Here is a 16,722-nt window from a genome sequence, read left to right on the forward strand (position 1 = left end):
TGTCCCCCTGATTCAGATTGGTGCAGGGCTGGGTTTGCTGACTCCTCTGGGTTATTCCTCTTGGCAACCTGGTAGGTAACCAGGGGCAGCATGGAATAGGGGACCCAGCTTCCCCCAACCTGGGGCCAGAATGGGGCCTCTCACCATTTTAAGTCGGTCTCGTTCAATTAGTTTGCTGGCAGGTTGCTTTGTCTTGTCCTGCAGTTTGTTTTCTTGGATCTGAGAGAGAGACAGACAGACAGAGTGAGTCAGGAGGAATCCTCATTTCCCTAACACCTCTATTAAGCCACTCCATTTGGTTGAGATATCCTGACCAACCCCAGATGGGAGTTTTAATCATCTTAGTTTGGAGGCAGAACTCATTTGAGCGCTCCTGATCTCTTTTCACCCTTTATCTTTCTCTCTTCCCTAGACCGGAAAGCCCCCATCCTGGTTAAGGCTGGATTCTCTGTTAAGGCCCTTTCTAAGGAAATCACCCAGACTCCAGTCAAAAGTCTGACCTTGAAAATCACTATATTCTTAGGCCTCTTCTTTTCGGATGGACTCATGCTGTGGCTGTGAGGCCTCAACTCCTGAAAAAGCAAGACTGGCCTGGGCACTGCCTGCGCCCTGCCTCTCTCAGTTCAGCCAGCACTCGGCCTGGGCATCTCATGGGTGCTGCTGAGGCTGCTGGGCAGGGGAGCTGTGACATCACTGAAATGTGTGACAGCAGCAGGGTTGGGTCTCCAGGAAGTGTGGTGGGGCAGGGGAGAAGCACACAGGCAACAGTGTTACAACCTACCCCTGCCATAAGGCATTTATCCCTCTTTTTGTTGTTGTTGTTGTCTCACCGACTTTCCTGCCTGGCTAGCTCCAAATCATGAAACTTAGATCTCAGCCTTCTGAGTATAAAGAGGATTAAAGGAGTGAGCACTAGAGGTTGACTGGGATACAGATTATTTCATTGGAATGCCTATCTAGGAATATAATTACTGGATCATATAGTAATTATATATTCAACTTGACAAAAAACTAACATACAATAAGAGTGTGGTAGCACATACCTATAATTCTAATGCTTGGGTGGCAGAGGCAGGAGGATTTTGAGTTCAGAGCTAATTTGGGCTACTCAGTGAGATCACGTCTTAAAAAAAAAGTCAATTGAAGGCCCCCATGCTGGTGGCTCACACCTGTAATACTAGCTACTCAGGAGGCTGAGATCTGAGGATCATGGCTCAAAGCCAGCTTGCTCAGGAAAGTCTATGAGATTCTTATCTCCAATTAACCACTAGAAAATCCAAAGTTCAAGTTCCACAATTGGAAAAAAAAAAAAGTCAAGTGACTCTGCTCTGATCTGTTAGTCTATACAGCATGACTTTTCCTTTTGATTCTTTTAAAGTAAATCTTATAATCTACCTTGGTTACTGTAACTTTATGGTAACACTTGAAATTAGTAAGTTCTGCAACTTTTCTGTTCCTTTAAAAGAATCTTTTGGGCCAGGTGCTGGTGACTTACCCCAGTAACCCTAGCTATCCAGGAGGCTGAGATCTAAGGATCGTGGTTCAAACCCAGCCTAGGCAGGAAAGTCTCTGAGATACTTATCTCCAATGATCCACCCAAAAAAGCCATAAGTGGTGCTGTGGGTCAAGTTGTAGTGTACTTGTCTTGATCAAGAAAGCTCAGGAATAGTGCCGAGGTGCTTAGTTCAAGTCCTAGGACACACACACATACACACACACACAATCATATTTTGGGTATTGTATTTCATTTATCTTTCTTGTACATTTTATTTGTTTTAAATTCATTTTTTGTTGGTTGTGGGGCCTGAACTTTGGGCCTGGGTGCTGTCCCTCAGATCTTCAGCTAAGGCTAGCACTCTACCGCTTGAGCTATATCACCACATCTGGCTTTTTCTGCCTATGTGTTGCTGAGGAATCGAACCAGGGCCTCATGCATGCAAGGCAAGCACTCCACCACTGACCCACCTTCCCAGCCCTCTTGTACATTTTAAAATCAACTTGTGGATTTGTATACAAAATCATCTTAGTTTTTTTTTCTTTCTCTTTAAAAACTTATATATTGCAGGTGCTGGTGACTCATGCCAGTAATCATAGCTACTTGGGAGATCTGAAGATTGCAGCTCAAAGCCAGCTTGGGCAGAAAAGTTCATAAGACTCTTATCTCCAATTAAGCATCCAAAAGGCCAGAAGTGAAGCTATGGCTCACATGGTAGAGTACTAGCCTTGAGCAAAAAAAACTCAGGACAGAGCCTGGCCCTGAGTTCAAACCCTTAGACTAGCACATACAAATACATACATAAATGCACACAATATAAACACATATACATATATTCATATTCATATATATAGTGCAAAACAATGGATTTCATTATTCACATTTTCATACATGTGGATAAGGTGTTTTGATCATCCCCACTGGTCCCCTTTTTTTCCGGCTAGGGAGTTTCGACTCTGCCTTTGACTTTGTTCTGAGTCACCTTTTTATTTTATTTTATTTTGGCATCTACATTTGCAGTTAAATGGTTCAGTTTTTGTGCACCTACAGCCTACCAGAATTTTGGAGTTCAGAGGTCTTTTCTCACAGTTAAAAACTATTATTCTTAAAATTTTGAAATGATTATAGTCAGAGGAAATTACAAAAATAGTACAGAAAGGTCTCCTATACTGGTTTATTCCAGTGGTGACACCATTCAAAGCTACGGTGTCAAGATAGGAAACTGACATAAGTACAATCATGGAAAGATTTTACTCACAGGCAGCCAGTATTTGCATGCACTCATTGTGTGTGTATGTGTGCGCACGTGTGCCCTCACAATTTTAAGAGGTGATGAAAAGCTATTTCTGCTGGCCCTACAGATTAAAGGCAGTAGAAAAGTGTGGTGTCCCTGTCTCCTTATTGTCTATGTCTCTGCTCTAAGCCATTCTCTGTTAGTCACTTTACTATCAACTTGGGTTCTGGGAAGAACTGGACTAATCAAGAACATCTTTTTTTTTTGTCAGTCGTGGGGCTTGAACTCTAGGCTTGGGCGCTCAAGGCAAGCACTCTACCAGTTGAGCTACAGCGCCACTTCCGCCACTTCCGGTTTCCTAGTGGTTTATTGGAGATAAGAGTCTCACAGACTTTCTTGCCCAGGCTGGCTTTGAACCGAGATCCTCAGATCTCAGCCTCCTGAGTAGCTAGGATTACAGGCATGAGCCACCAGTGCCCGGCTCAAGAACACCTTTATAGCAGGGTGCTGGGACTAACTCCTGTAATCCTATCTACTCAGGGGGCTGAGATCTGAAGATCAGCTCAAAGCCAGCCCAAGAAAGTCTCTGAGACTCTTATCTCCAGTTAACCACCCTGAAAACAGGAAGTGGAGCTGTAGATCAAAGTGGTAGAGTGCTAGCTTTGAGCAAAAGACCTCAGGTACAGCATCCAGGCCCTGAGTTCAAACTTCATGACCAGGATTAAAAAAAAAAATCTTTATGACAAGGAACTAAAGTGTATGCCTAAGGAACAATAGAACCTTTTATCATTTCAAAAGGATTATGTAAGCTGGGCACGGTGGTGTACATCTGTAATCCTAACCCTGAGGCAAGAGGATTGTAAGTTTGATTTTTTGAATACTAACTGACTTGTATCCCTGAGCAACTTCATTTTTATTGGTTTATATTTCTGGGTTTGCTGACATAGTAGGCCCCTACCACCCTTGGTTTCATCTTCCATGAGTTCAGTTATTTGTAGTCAACTGTGATCCAAAAGTATTAAATGAAATCTCTCCAATATAAACAGCGCCCACCATTCTGGGTTGCATGGAAATCTGGTGATGTCTGGCTTCCTCCTGCTCAGAAGGTGAATCATCCTGCCAGGTTGGGTGGCTGTATCACTCCCCCTACTTTAATCACTCAGTAGCCATGTCAATTATCAGAACATCTGTCACTGTAGCTAGCACTTGTGTTCAGGTAACCCGTATTTCACTTAATACTTGTGCCAGTGCCCAAGAGGAGTGAGGCTGGCGATTTGGATATGCCAAAGGGAGGCTGTCAGGTGCTAAGTGAGAAGGTGAAAGTGCAGTAAAATACTATCACATCCATATAACCTGTACTGCAGTATGTTGTTACGGATTGTTACATTTGTATTAGTTTTTACCAATCTCTTTCTGTACCAACTTTATAAGTTAAACTTTATGAAGATATGTATGTACAGGAAGGAGCCATACACACAGGATTCTGTATGGCATTCACTGGAGGTGTCTCTGAAAATATCCCCACATATAAAGGGATTACTATGGTCTGTTGAAAATTGTCATGTCTACTTTTATGAGGGATATTGTTCCCTGTTATATAGTACTGTTGACGTAGTATAGTGTTATTAGGGATAAAGGCAGGCATTAAATAATAAAGGAGTCCATGTTCCAAGAAGACAATATCTTTCTCCAAGAAGCAATAGATAAATCCTACTATAGTTAGATTTACAACCATTTTTTTTTGTAACTGACAAATCAAGCAGGCAGAAAATCAGTAAAAGTTATAGTTGGCCCAAGTCTGTCATTGACCAACTTGATCTAATAAGCATTTATAAAACACTTCACCTAGCAACAGTAAAGATAAAACACACTCTGTGCCATAAAATATACCTGAACAAATGTAAAACAGAGCCATAAACAAAAATTCTGGTCACAGTGGAATTAAACTAGAAACCAATGACAGATGTGTGAAAGAATCTCAAAATATTGTAAAATTAAACACTATTTCATTAACACATGAACCATAGAAGAATTGACAACAGAAATGTTAAATTATTTTTGAATTAAATGAAAATGCAGCTTACCAAATTTGTAGGATGCAGCAAAATTGTGCTCATGGGAAATTGTATGGCATTAAATGCATATATTGTATTAGAAAAGAGGAAGATCTAAAATCAATCTGGGCTTTCACCTTGTGAAATGAGAAAAAAGAAGGCAATTTAAGTCTAAAACAAACAGGAAAGGATAAAATATGAGAACAGAAATAAGTGAAATTAAAAATTGGAAAACAGAAAAAAGTAGTGCAACCCAAAGCTGATTCTTTAAAAGAAACTATCAGACCTCAAAAGAAAAAAGAAAGAAAGAAGGAAAGGAAGGAAGGAAAGGGCAGGCAGAAAAGATTAGAAAGAGAAAGGAAGGCAGAGAAAGAAGAAAAATGAAGCACAGAAAAAAAAGACAAATTTAGGAAAGAAAAGAATGAAAGACACAAATTATCAATATTAGAAGTGAAAGTGGGGCCAGTGTGGATAAACCCAGTGATGAGAAGGCTGAGGCAGGAGGATCGTGAGTTCAAAGCCTACCTAGGCTATATAGAAAGTTCCAGGACAGACTGGGCTGCATAGTTAGATTCTGTCTCAGACAACAATGACAAAATAAGAAAGTTCAACACTACTTATCCTATGAATAATCAAAAAATAATAAAGAAATGCTATCACCAATTATACCCTCAAATTTGATAACTTTAGTGAAATTATATGTGTTTTGTTATGTCTTACTTCATGCAGCTCCACTGATACCAATGTAATACTGGCCTCATAAAATAAATTGAGGTAGCTGGCCTGGTGGTACATACTTATAATACCAGCACTTGGGCAGTGCGGGCAGGAGAATCATGAGTTTGAGACCAGTCTGGGGTACACACTAAGTTGGGTAGAATCCTCTATTAAAATCATCTCAGCCTAATGATTTCTCTTTCAGGAGTTCCTTACATCAGATATGGTGATTTGCTCTTAAAATCCCAGATTTGGGGAGGCTGAGGCAGAAGGAAAGTAAGTTGGAAGATAACCTGGCTACTTAGCAAAAGCCTGTTGCAAAGAAAGAACAAACAAAAAGATAGTTTCGCATGTTTTAAACTATAGATTCCAAGCTAGGCACTGGTGGCTCACACCTATAATCCTAACTACTCAGGAGGTTGAGATCAGAAGATTGCGGTTCAAAGGCAGGAAAGTCTGTGAGACTCCTATCTCCAAATAACCACCAGAAAACTGAAATAGCTCTGTGGCTCAAAGTGGTAAAACACTTAGGCTTGAGCAAAAAAGTCTCAGACAGCATCCAGGCCCTGAGTTCAAGCCCCATGACTGACCAAAACATAAATACATAAATAAACTATAGATTTCATTTGCACTTATCTGTTTCATTTTGGGTGCATTTTGGCCAGTTGTACTTTTCAAAGAATTAGTTGGTCCTCCACAAAATTGTCAACTTCATCTGTGTAGCACTTGTCCCTGGTAGCCCTTTGCCATCTTTCAATTTCTGTTGCATTCCTGATTGATAGTTTGTGTCTTTTCTACATATTCTTTGTCAATCTTTTTTTTTTTTTTTTTTGGTCGCTTGTGGGGCTTGAACTCTGGTCCTGGGCTCTGTCCCTTAGCTCTTCAGCTCAAGGCCAGCATTCTACCATTTGAGCCACAGTGCCACTTCTGGTTTTCTGATGGTTAGTTGGAGATGAGAGTTTCATGGACTTTCCTGCCCAGGCTGGCTTTGAACCATGCCTCCTGAGTAGCTAGGATTACAAGTGTGAGCCACTTGCTCACGCTTTTTTTTTTTTTTTAATAAAATTTCCAGATCAGAACCTGAAACCCTTAAATTTTTTTTACTCTATCTCTGTAAGTTCAAGGTAGAGATGTTTCTGGATATAATCCTTTATAAAAACTTGTAGATTGCTTTGAGTATTACTTATATCCAGTCTGTTAAACAAAAGACATGCCTACATGTTTCCTCTCTCTCCTATAGCCTTCTGCCAGGATGGCCAACAGAATCTCTGTTGTTTGAATCAGAGGGTCTGCAGGACACGATTATAATTTGTGTGGATATCTCTTATCTTTCTGAATAGTACTCTGAAACACTCCCTGAGATGTTAACATAAGATTTCACAGTCAAGAGTCTCAGTTGCATATTTGGAATAGGATTTCTTGGCAGTACTCTGGATTTGAGCTTTGCCAGGAAGCCATTTCTTAGTGTTACCATCATTTGCCATTTGGAGAAGGCTGAGCACTTTCCAAACCATGAAGCCTTGGCTCTTTCTTACACGTTAACATTTGGGGGCAGGATAATTCTTTGATGTTGGTGCAGGGTGGGGGGGGCAGCTTTCGAGGGGCACATGGCCTCTACTAGCTAGGTGACAGTAGCAACCTCCCCAGCTCTGACAACTGAAATGGCTCCAGACATTGCTGAGCATCCTCTGGGAGGCACTATCCCTCTCAATCCAGGACTGTTACTGTATTTTACTATAAGCAGCAAAAAGACAACAGGTGCCACCTTCAGTACTGTTAGGAAACATTCTTAGCTACATCACCCAACTTGTTGATACTTCTTTCTGTTTCCCATTTCACTGCAGGAAACAGATGGCTAAGCTTTGTGGCATAACCTATTTTCCAATAGCATTTTCCTCACTTTTTCTGCCTATCCTCACCACAGCATTATCAAAGGGCTAGGGCTTCTGTTAATACAATCTAGGTTTTTACTATATGCTTCTCTAAGCCCACACTGCCCATTTCCTATGTACATAATATGCTATTTTATTGAATATTGTATATGTAGTTCAAAAGATTGTTCTGCTGCTGGGTAAAATGTTATAAAAATGTTCATTCAGATGGTAAGCCTAATAGGAAGATTTTCTTTACTCATTTTTTTGGTCTGCTTGGTTTTATTGATCACCAAGAGAAAATTGTAATATAGTACAGATTTCATTGCTTCTTTCAAGTCTGTTGGGTTTCACTGTTTCTGAAACTTTGGTACTAGTTATAGAGCACTTAACGTCTTCTTGGTGAATTGTTTTATGCTGTCCCTCTGTATCCCAGGTAATTGTCTTGTTGATATGTGCCTTACTCATGTTAACATTGCCTCTCCAGTTTATTACATATTATTCCACATTCACATTTTTTGTGCCCATCCTGGGCTTAATCTCAGGGTAGGGGGTGCTGTCCTTGAGGGTTTTTTTTTTTTTTGTCGGTCATGGGGCTTGAACTCTGGACCTGTGCACTGTCCCTCAGAGGTTCTTCACTTGAGCTTTTTTTTTGTCCAAGGCTCATACTCTACCACTTGAGCCACAGCTCTATTTCCAACTTTTTTGGTAGTTAATTGGAGATAACAGTCTGACAGATTTTGCTGCCTGGGCTGGCTTCGAATTGTGATTCTCACATCTCAGCCTCTTGTATAGCTAGGATTACAGGCATGAGCCATTGGCACCCAGCTCACCACTCACTTTTAGTCCATACCTTTCTTCATAGTTAAAGGAACTTTTATTTATTTATTTATTTATTTAGGTAATACTACAGTTTGAATTCAGGGTCTTTTTCTTGCTAGCCAATACTTTTTTTTTTTTATTGTGAAGATACTGTACAGAGGAGTTACAATTACATGGGCAAGACAGTAAGTACATTTCTTATCAAGCATTGTAGCCTCCTCCTTTGTTTACCCTTCCCATCCTCCCTCTTCCCCCCACCCAATCCTCCCCCCTCAAGTTGTAAAGTTCGTTTTCCACATGACAACTTGTACTTCTCATTGTTGCAACAGGTCTACCTGTTAAACGACTTGTTTTTCCCCTTCCCCTCCACAAACTATACCGACATCAAATACAGTGAAAGCAGGTAGCCAATACTTTCTTATTTTTTTTCAGATAGGGTCTTATGTTTCTGCTAGAGCCCACAGCCTCAAACCATAGTCTTTCCAATGGCCTCCTGGGAATACGGATGCATACCACTAGGCTTGGCCTCTACTCCAATACTCTTAGGCTTCTATATTACCTCCTGTATTAGCTTGTTGATTGTATCTTTTATTTTCATTGCTGGGGATTGAACTGAGTAATGCATGCTAGGCAAGTGCTAGCTTATATTTCTTATAAAAAAGTTTTAGTGAGCCGGGCACTGGTGGCTTACACCTGTAATCCTAGCTACTCAGGAGGCTGAGATCTGAGGATCACTGGTGGCTTACACCTGTAATCCTAGCTACTCAGGAGGCTGAGATCTGAGGATCACGGTTCAAAGCCAACCTTGGCAGGAAAGTCTGTGAGACTCTTTTTTTTTGGGGGGGGGCCGGTGGTAGGGCCTGAACTCTGGGCCTGGGCGCTGTCCCTCAGCTCTTCAGCTCAAGGCTAGCGCTCTACCACTTGAGCCACACTTGCCACTTCTGAGTTGTTTTTTTTTTTTTTTTTGCTTATGTGGTGCTAAGGAATCGAACCCAGGGCATCATGCATGCAAGGCAAGCGCTCTACCACTTAGCCACCTTCCCAGCCCTCCATGAGACTCTTATCTCCAATAAACCACTGGAAAACCAGAAGAGGCACTGTGGCTCTTGCATTTACAATATGTATCTTTATTAACCTCAGTTTATCTCCAGGTAATATTGTATTCCTTCTTGTATAGCATACAATAGCACATGTCTAGTTCTTCCATCCTATCACCTTTATATTTGTTGTTGCACATTTTCTTTTACAATATATAATATGCTATAAACCCACAATACTTTGCTGCTAATTTTTATTACGCAAACAATAGTGTTATTTATTTTCAGTTCTAGGATTTGACCTCTGGGCCTTGTGCTTGCTAGACTAGCATTCTACAACTTGGACCACTTCTTCAACCAAGCAATTATCCTTTAGAGTGATTAAACATGAGAAAAATGGGACTGAGAATGTAAGTCAAATAGACAAGGGAGATGAATTTGGGAGCAGATCTTCATCCACTGTACTCCTGACTGGGCTTCAGTCTTCTGTGCCAGAAAATGGGAACACAGATTTATCCCATCCACTAATGAGAAAGAGGAATCAAACTTCACTAAAATATTACTTGGAAGATGAAACTTAACCAAGGCAAAAGCCTGTGAGTAGTGGTTACAAGCAGTCTCTGAAGCAGCCTACCCCTGGGTTCAAATACCAGCTCCTCTACTAACCTTATAGAAGTCCCCATATTTTTTTAGAATGATTAAAAATGAGAAAAATATGACTTTCTTTTTTATTTTCTTTTGTTGGCAGTGGGGCTTGAATTCAGAGCCTGGGTACTGTCCCTAGCTCTTCTGCTCAAGGCTAGTGCTCTACCACTTTGAACCTTAGCATAACTTCCAGTTTTCTGGTGGTTAATTGGAGATAATAGTCTCATGGAATTTCCTGCCCTTGATGGCTTTGAACCACAGTTCTCAGATCTCAGCCTCCTGAGTAGCTAGGATTACAGGTGTGAGCCACCAGCACCCAGTCCTCTATCTCTCTTTGTCTGAAAACTGGACATAATAGCACTTACCTCACCAGATTTTTGAGTGAAGTGTAAGAATTAATATATGTAAAACACTTATAATAGTGACTAACACATTATAATTTCCCTAAAAGCATGAACCATGAGGGATCCCTTCCTATAATTTCAGAAATGTGGGGTAGAGAGCAGTTCCTTCCCTTTCTCAAGACTCATCACAGTCAAAACAGTGAAGGTTTACAGAACATATTCCAAGTGCCCAAGTTCTAAACTAAGCATTTTATATTATCTCATAAACTATAGGGATTAATCATTCCTAGTTTATATGTAAGGAAATAAAAGGTCAGAGAATGTTTGAGCTCCTGGCTAGAGGCTGCAGTCAAATTTACAGCCCTAAGAGGTCTGGACAATGCCTGTTCTTAACCCTTCATGCACTGGTTCACACAAACCAGTTTCCACACTTGTAAACCAGTGGGAAAGCTACTTGTTCTATTTATCTCATAGGCTTGCTTTGAATCCCAGTAATACAAGAGTTAATGACTTACTTATTTGTGCTGTTCTGAGAAGAAAACCTGGGCGTGACAGGACTTTTCACTCTTCTAGCCATCTTTTTGCACATGTGCGCCCCTGCCTCCCCCGTTGAACTAATTTCTTCAAGATTCCAACTGTTCAAACACGAGCACCTGGATTTTGTTCTTGACAGTGGAGGGGATTACAACAGACTGGTGCTCTAAACGGGCCAAGCTTGTAGGTGGGCCTGAGCGAGTACAGGAAAACCAGACAATGGGACCTTAAGCCAGAGAGGATGGTGAAAGGGAGAGGAATAGTGGGGTCGGAAAGACGCTTAGGAAAGAATCCACAGGAAGAGGTGTATTTGAATGTGGGCGGCAAGGGAGAGGGAGGTACCAGGGATGACTCCTCGCTAGTTAGTTCCCGTCTGGTTCAGAGGATGTTTGTTGAACAAATCACTCAGTGATCGAGCGCTTCTGCATTCTGCACGGACATCCCTGTCCTCCCTCCCCCCACTCCCGCTGGCCGGTCCCAAGGCCCACGGAGCTCAGGAGACAAGGGAGGGCCGGGGGGGAGAAGAGACTGGCACACTGAGCACTTCTGGCACTGGGCTGGGCGGTGGTGCGAAGGGGGCAAACATCTTCCGGGGAGTTTCCGCCGCGCCCCTGCACCCTGCCGGGCTGGACATCCAGCATCCCTCTTAGCGGGAGGGAGGCGCTGGCTCCTCGCCGGCGTCCGGCGCGGCGGCTCGCCCCCGCCAGCCCGGGCCCGCCCGGCCCCCCACCCATTGCGCCGCTAGGTTGGGCGGCGGCTGTGCGAGTCCCGGAGCCGGGAGTCGGGGTCTGGCGGGTGAGTTCCAGGGTCAGCGCCCTGCCTGGCCGGGTGGCAGCGGGTCTGCCCCGGCTCCGGCAGGTTCCCCAGCGCCTTCGCCTGGTGGAGCCGAGCGCGCGCGAGCGGGGCAAGTGCGGCGAGGTGGCGGGCGGGGCGCGGCGCGGTGCGGCGCTCCGGCGTCGGGGCGCAGCAAGTGTGCGGGGGCCGGGCGGGGTGGGGGCGCCGCCAAGGCTCCGCTGAGGGCGCTGTGGCGGGGGGTGGCGGGGCGCAGCGAGGAAGGATGCGGGCGGGCAATTTTTTGCTTGCCCTGCAAGTCCAAGTAGCCGCGCTCCCGGGGGCCGCCGCCGCCGCCGCCGGGCGAGGGCCGAGCGCCGAAGCCCGCCGCCGGGCGAGGGCCCCTCCCCCACTTCCGCCGCCCGCCTCCTCCGCGCTCCCGGCTCCCAGGGCCGCGGGTCCCCGGGGAACCCGGAGGCGCAGCCCCACCCCGGCCGGCGCGCCCGCTCCCACGCCCCCGCCGCCCCGCCGGAGCGGACAGACTGAGTCAGCGGGGCCGAGCTGCAGGTAGGGCCCGGCGGCGGGCGCAGGTGCCGCGGAGGGGCCGGAGGAACGGGGTGGGGGGTCCCCCTCCCTCCCGCCGGCGCGGCGCGTCCCTTTTTTGGGAATTCGTGCCTCTCGCTACTCGGGGCGGGTGGGGCTGGGCGAGGGAGTTCCCCATTTCTCCGGCTCCAGCCCCTAAATCTGTCTGTGTCGCCCCAGCACCTATGGTCGCGTAAACAATCCTGGGCTCCTGCCTTTGGCCCCGCGCCCCCACCCCCGGCGCAGCCCCTTCCATCTCGTGCGACCGGTGGGCTGCCGAGGAGGGGAGAAGCGAGGGGGGTCCCGGAGCCCTTCCCCCCTCCCCCCAAGCTCTGGAGCTCCCCCCCTCCCTGCTCCTAGACGCAGTCGGCCCCAGGGCCCTGGGTATTTTTAGCGTGACCTGGGCGGCAGCTCTAAACCTTTCCCTGGAGTCAGCGTCAGCGCCTCCCATCTCCGGGGCCAGCCCTGCCAGACTCCCCACACTTCCTCGGCCCTGCCGGGCCCTCGAGTTGGGTTCCCACCAGAAGTTGACCCAGCGCCTGTGGAGCAGGTGGCTGAGGATGATGATGGTCCTTACCCCCCAGTGATGGGCTCCGAGCCGAGTGCCAGGAGTGAACCAGTGGATGGCAGTGTATGCACAGGGCCTAGGCTGGCCCAGAATTCTGGTGTTCTAGAAAGCTCTCAGCTTTCTAGGGGCTCAAGAGGCTTGGACTGGATTAGAACCAGGGCCCATCCTTCCAAGTGCTCCTCACTGACGAGCAGGGAACTAAGGCAGATGTGTCAGAGGAAAGGACAAATAGGTGTTGAGAAGGGATGAACGATCCTTCCCTGAACAGCTCACCATGATGAGTTCTATCTTGCATTTCAGGCAGATAGGAAGATTATGCCATTTCAAATGGGAGACTGAGGCCAGAAACATGATTTCCTTAGTGCTAGCCAAGTCTGGGTTTGGGGGTGATGGGAATAGTGGTGATGGGGTACATGTATACAGAAAAAGAGGGCAAAGGATGTGAAGGAAACAGTTGCAGCACGGAGAGGAACAGGAGACTCTACCCCACCATCTCTGTATTCTTCCCTGGCCTCCTGAGAGGAGCTGAGTCCATTAAGTAAAACAGGACCAGCTCCTCTGACCCTCTCGGAAGGGCATGGTACTGACAGCCATTGGCTGCCTTCCCTGAACACAGAGGATTTTTTCCCTGTGCCTGGAACCAGCATCCCCTTTGTGGAGCTAGGGCAGGCCCTGCCTCTGCATGACACTTGAAATTTGTTTTACAGCATTGTTTTAGGGCTTTGTTTTAGAGAAGAGGAAAAAACAGCCAAGGCCAGAGGTGTCCAGGCTGGAAGCAGAGGTTTCAACGTTGGGATGCTGGCTGCAGTGGGGCTCCCGAAGCCCAGGCCTCCCTGGTCTCTCTCCTCTTCACAATTGTACTTGCCTTGTTCCTTTACCTTCCAGGGGCTAATATGGATCCAAATCCTCGGGCAGCCCTGGAGCGCCAGCAGCTCCGCCTTCGAGAACGGCAGAAATTCTTCGAGGACATTTTACAGCCAGAGACAGAATTTGTCTTCCCACTGTCTCACCTGCATCTTGAGTCACAAAGACGTAAGTTTCAAGTCCTTAAGAGTGAAATCAGGTTAGGATAGAGAGGATGCTTTGTGGGTCTTGAATCTCACAGACCGCCCCTCCTCTTGTTTTCTTGGCCTAGTCGGCTTCTAACTTGGGATCTGACAAGTAACTCTGATTATCCCATCAGCCCCAGCCTGGGTGCTCTTGACTTACCTCCTTCTTCATCCACAGCCCCCATAGGTAGTATCTCATCCATGGAAGTGAACGTGGACACATTGGAGCAAGTAGAACTTATTGATCTTGGGGATCAGGATGGAGCAGATGTGTTCTTGCCCTGTGAAGATCCTCCACCAACCCCCCAGACATCAGGTATGTCCCTCTGCTTTGGGGACAGGGGTACCAGCGAGCCAGAGCTCACTGGAGTTCTGAAATGAGGCCAACAGGCTGGGCTGGGGAAGAATAAATACACAGAGGAACTGCAAGTGGGTATTTCTGTCAGCAAAAGAGCTGCCTGTTCTGGTTTTAGGGAAGTTGATTCTAAGGGGAACTGGATTACAGATCCCCAATCCAAAACTCTAGGAATGACTAAACTCCTTAGCGTTTTAAATTTTATATTTGTGAAAGTAATGTAAAATACAGTGTTTCCATTAGACAACTTGAGCACTTTTAGTTACCATAATATTTACTGATCATTATTTATTATGTTCCTAGTACTGTACTAAGGTAATTTACATCTATTTTTTTTAGTGGACTTAACAATGTATTTTCCATTTATTTATTTATACACACACAAACAATGTGTGTGTATGCACACACATTCTGGAGCTTGAACTCAGGGCATGGGTGCTTCCCTGAGCTCTTGTACTCAAGGCTAGTGCTTACCACTTGAGCTATACCTCCACTTCCAGCTGTTTTGGTAGCTAATTAGAGATAAAGAATCTCATGGGCTTTCTTGCCTGAGCTGTCTTCAAACCATGATCCTCAGATTTCAGTCTACTGAGTAGCTAGGATTTCAGGCATGAACCACCAGTGCAAGGCTCCTTTCCTTTCATTTTATAAAGAAGGAAGTTAGGGGATGTAGCTCAGTGTGCGTGCTTGCTTAGCACGCACAAGGCTGAGTTTGGTCACAGTACTGTAAAACACACATACACACGAAGGAAATTCAACACACACACACACACACACACACACACACGAAGGAAATTCATCTCAGAGTTCAACTACAGAGCCAGAAACTGGAGAAGTTATCTGACTACAAAGTCCATATGCTTAACTTCTAAGGCAGATAATCTCTTATTTACAAGTGCTACTGAACCAGGTGTGGTGGCACGTAACCATGATGCCTAGACTGGGGACTCTGGAGAACCTTGAATTTGAAGCCATCCTGAACTACAGAGCAAGAAGAAAGACCCTGTTTCAGAAAAACAATACTGGGCAAAGTCCAGCTGAAACTACATTGGGGTTTAAACTCAGGCCTTGTACTCTTAGTCAGCTTTCTGCTTAACAGCTGGCACCACTTGAGCCACATCTCTGCCACTTGAGCCAAACCTGTAGTTCAGCATTTTGCTGGCTACTTTGAGATGGGACTCACATGATTTTTCTGCCTGAGCTGACATTGAACCGTGATCTTCCAGGTCTCAGGCTCCTCAGAAGCTAAGATTACTGGCAAAACTACTGTTTATTGATGGCCTACTATGCTGGCCATTACATACACATTCTTATATTTTATCCCTTCCTTAACAGGAAGAGCAGAGTTCTTGAGAGGGAAAATGACTTGCCTAGAGCTTCTGAGCAGGTGATGTAGATAGAACTCAAACTCTTACTGGATGACCTGACTCCAAAGCTGAAGCACGTGTTCAGGAGGAGCTGGGAGTCAATAAAGCAATTCTGGACAAGTACCTGCCTTCCTCTTCCTTTCAGTTTCTCTGCCAGATAATCTCTTTAAAGAGTCCTACAAAGCCTTATATTGTACCCTTGACTCACTTTTCTCTCTGTGCAGGAGCGGGTGACCATGCAGAGGAGCTGAGCCTACCAGTGCCCACGCCAGACAGGACCACATCCCGGACCTCCTCCTTGTCCTCTGACTCCTCCACCAACCTGCGCAGTCCAAATCCTAGTGATGGTGGAGCAGATACACCCTTGGCACAGTCCGATGAGGAAGAAGAGGACAGAAGTGATGGAGGGGCAGAGACCAGAACCTGCAGCTAGCAGTGGGTCCCTCCTACAGACGGACACAGCTGGCTGTTCTCCCTGTGAGACCCGAGGCCAGCCAGAGCACTCTGAGAGAAGACCACACACTAGCAGTTGGCACTGGGAAAGGAGAATGGGGGGATATTGTATCTTTCTGGGAATTAACCTCCTTCTGCTTTATTGCTAACCTTTTCTTGCGGCAACCCTCCCACCAGTTTTGGTTTATTCCTGAGGTAGGACTTGCAACTGAGTAGATGGAAGATGAGATAGGACAAGATGCACTTCTCTTCTTAGCTCTCCTCCCTCCTCCACACTGTCCTGTAGTCTTCCAGTAGCATTTCCTCAACCAGTGTCTCTCAGTGGACATGAACTTAGCACTCTAAATGAGGTGTGTGCTACTCCAGCTATCCTGCCTCCTTGTTTTTTTTGACAGGGCACGGTATAAATAATAAATAATAATATACCAACCATTCCATCTCCTTCACATTTCAATAGTTATCAAACCCTGTATATGTCCTTAGCTTTCTAACCAGTACGGTATCCCTAACTGCTCATTTGTTTTGGTAAGAAATATTTATTGGTAAGGAATATTTATTGAATACTAGTGCTGGGCACTAGGTTGGAATATAGTTCTGAGCAAGGGCAAGCAGTGTCCCTGAGCTCATGGATTTTACTATCTATGAGAGAAAAGCAATTAAATACCACAGTTCCCAGTATAATAAGTACTATGAGGTATTACTTTGGTACAGGAACTAGGGGCATCTTTTGCTAACTTACATGGTAATTGAAGAGCTGATTTCTAAGCAGAGATCTAAAGGATGATTATGGGTTTCCAGGCCAAGCAGCAGGGAAAGGGGCACCA

At 45.4% G+C, this 16,722-nt stretch overlaps 2 protein-coding genes across 4 annotated transcripts in view; one reads left to right on the forward strand and one right to left on the reverse strand.

Moving 5' to 3' along the window:
• The window catches only part of Tp53tg5 (TP53 target 5), a 2,524-nt gene extending 1,976 nt beyond the window's left edge, over window positions 1-548 (reverse strand). The window contains exons 1-2 of the mRNA XM_013010721.1: window positions 501-548; window positions 145-219 (exon numbers count right to left, since the gene is read on the reverse strand). Of these exons, the coding sequence (XP_012866175.1) occupies window positions 145-219; window positions 501-548 (123 nt within the window). The remainder of the gene's footprint in view (window positions 1-144; window positions 220-500) is intronic.
• Window positions 1-16,418, forward strand: part of Dbndd2 (dysbindin (dystrobrevin binding protein 1) domain containing 2) — a 27,164-nt gene extending 10,746 nt beyond the window's left edge. The window contains exons 1-4 of one of the 3 annotated variants that reach the window (XM_013010983.1): window positions 11,475-11,548; window positions 13,560-13,706; window positions 13,902-14,039; window positions 15,670-16,418. In XM_013010983.1, coding sequence (XP_012866437.1) covers window positions 13,568-13,706; window positions 13,902-14,039; window positions 15,670-15,878 — 486 coding nt within the window. In that variant the 5' untranslated portion in view covers window positions 11,475-11,548; window positions 13,560-13,567 and the 3' untranslated portion in view covers window positions 15,879-16,418. Of the gene's footprint in view, window positions 1-11,474; window positions 11,549-12,030; window positions 12,092-13,559; window positions 13,707-13,901; window positions 14,040-15,669 lie in introns of those variants that run through there. The other 2 variants (XM_013010984.1, XM_013010982.1) reach the window with 2 other exon arrangements.
• The last annotated feature ends 304 nt before the right edge of the window (window positions 16,419-16,722 follow it).

Source organism: Dipodomys ordii, unplaced genomic scaffold, assembly GCF_000151885.1.
Source record: "Dipodomys ordii isolate 6190 unplaced genomic scaffold, Dord_2.0 Scaffold13, whole genome shotgun sequence".
Lineage (NCBI taxonomy): Eukaryota > Metazoa > Chordata > Mammalia > Rodentia > Heteromyidae > Dipodomys > Dipodomys ordii.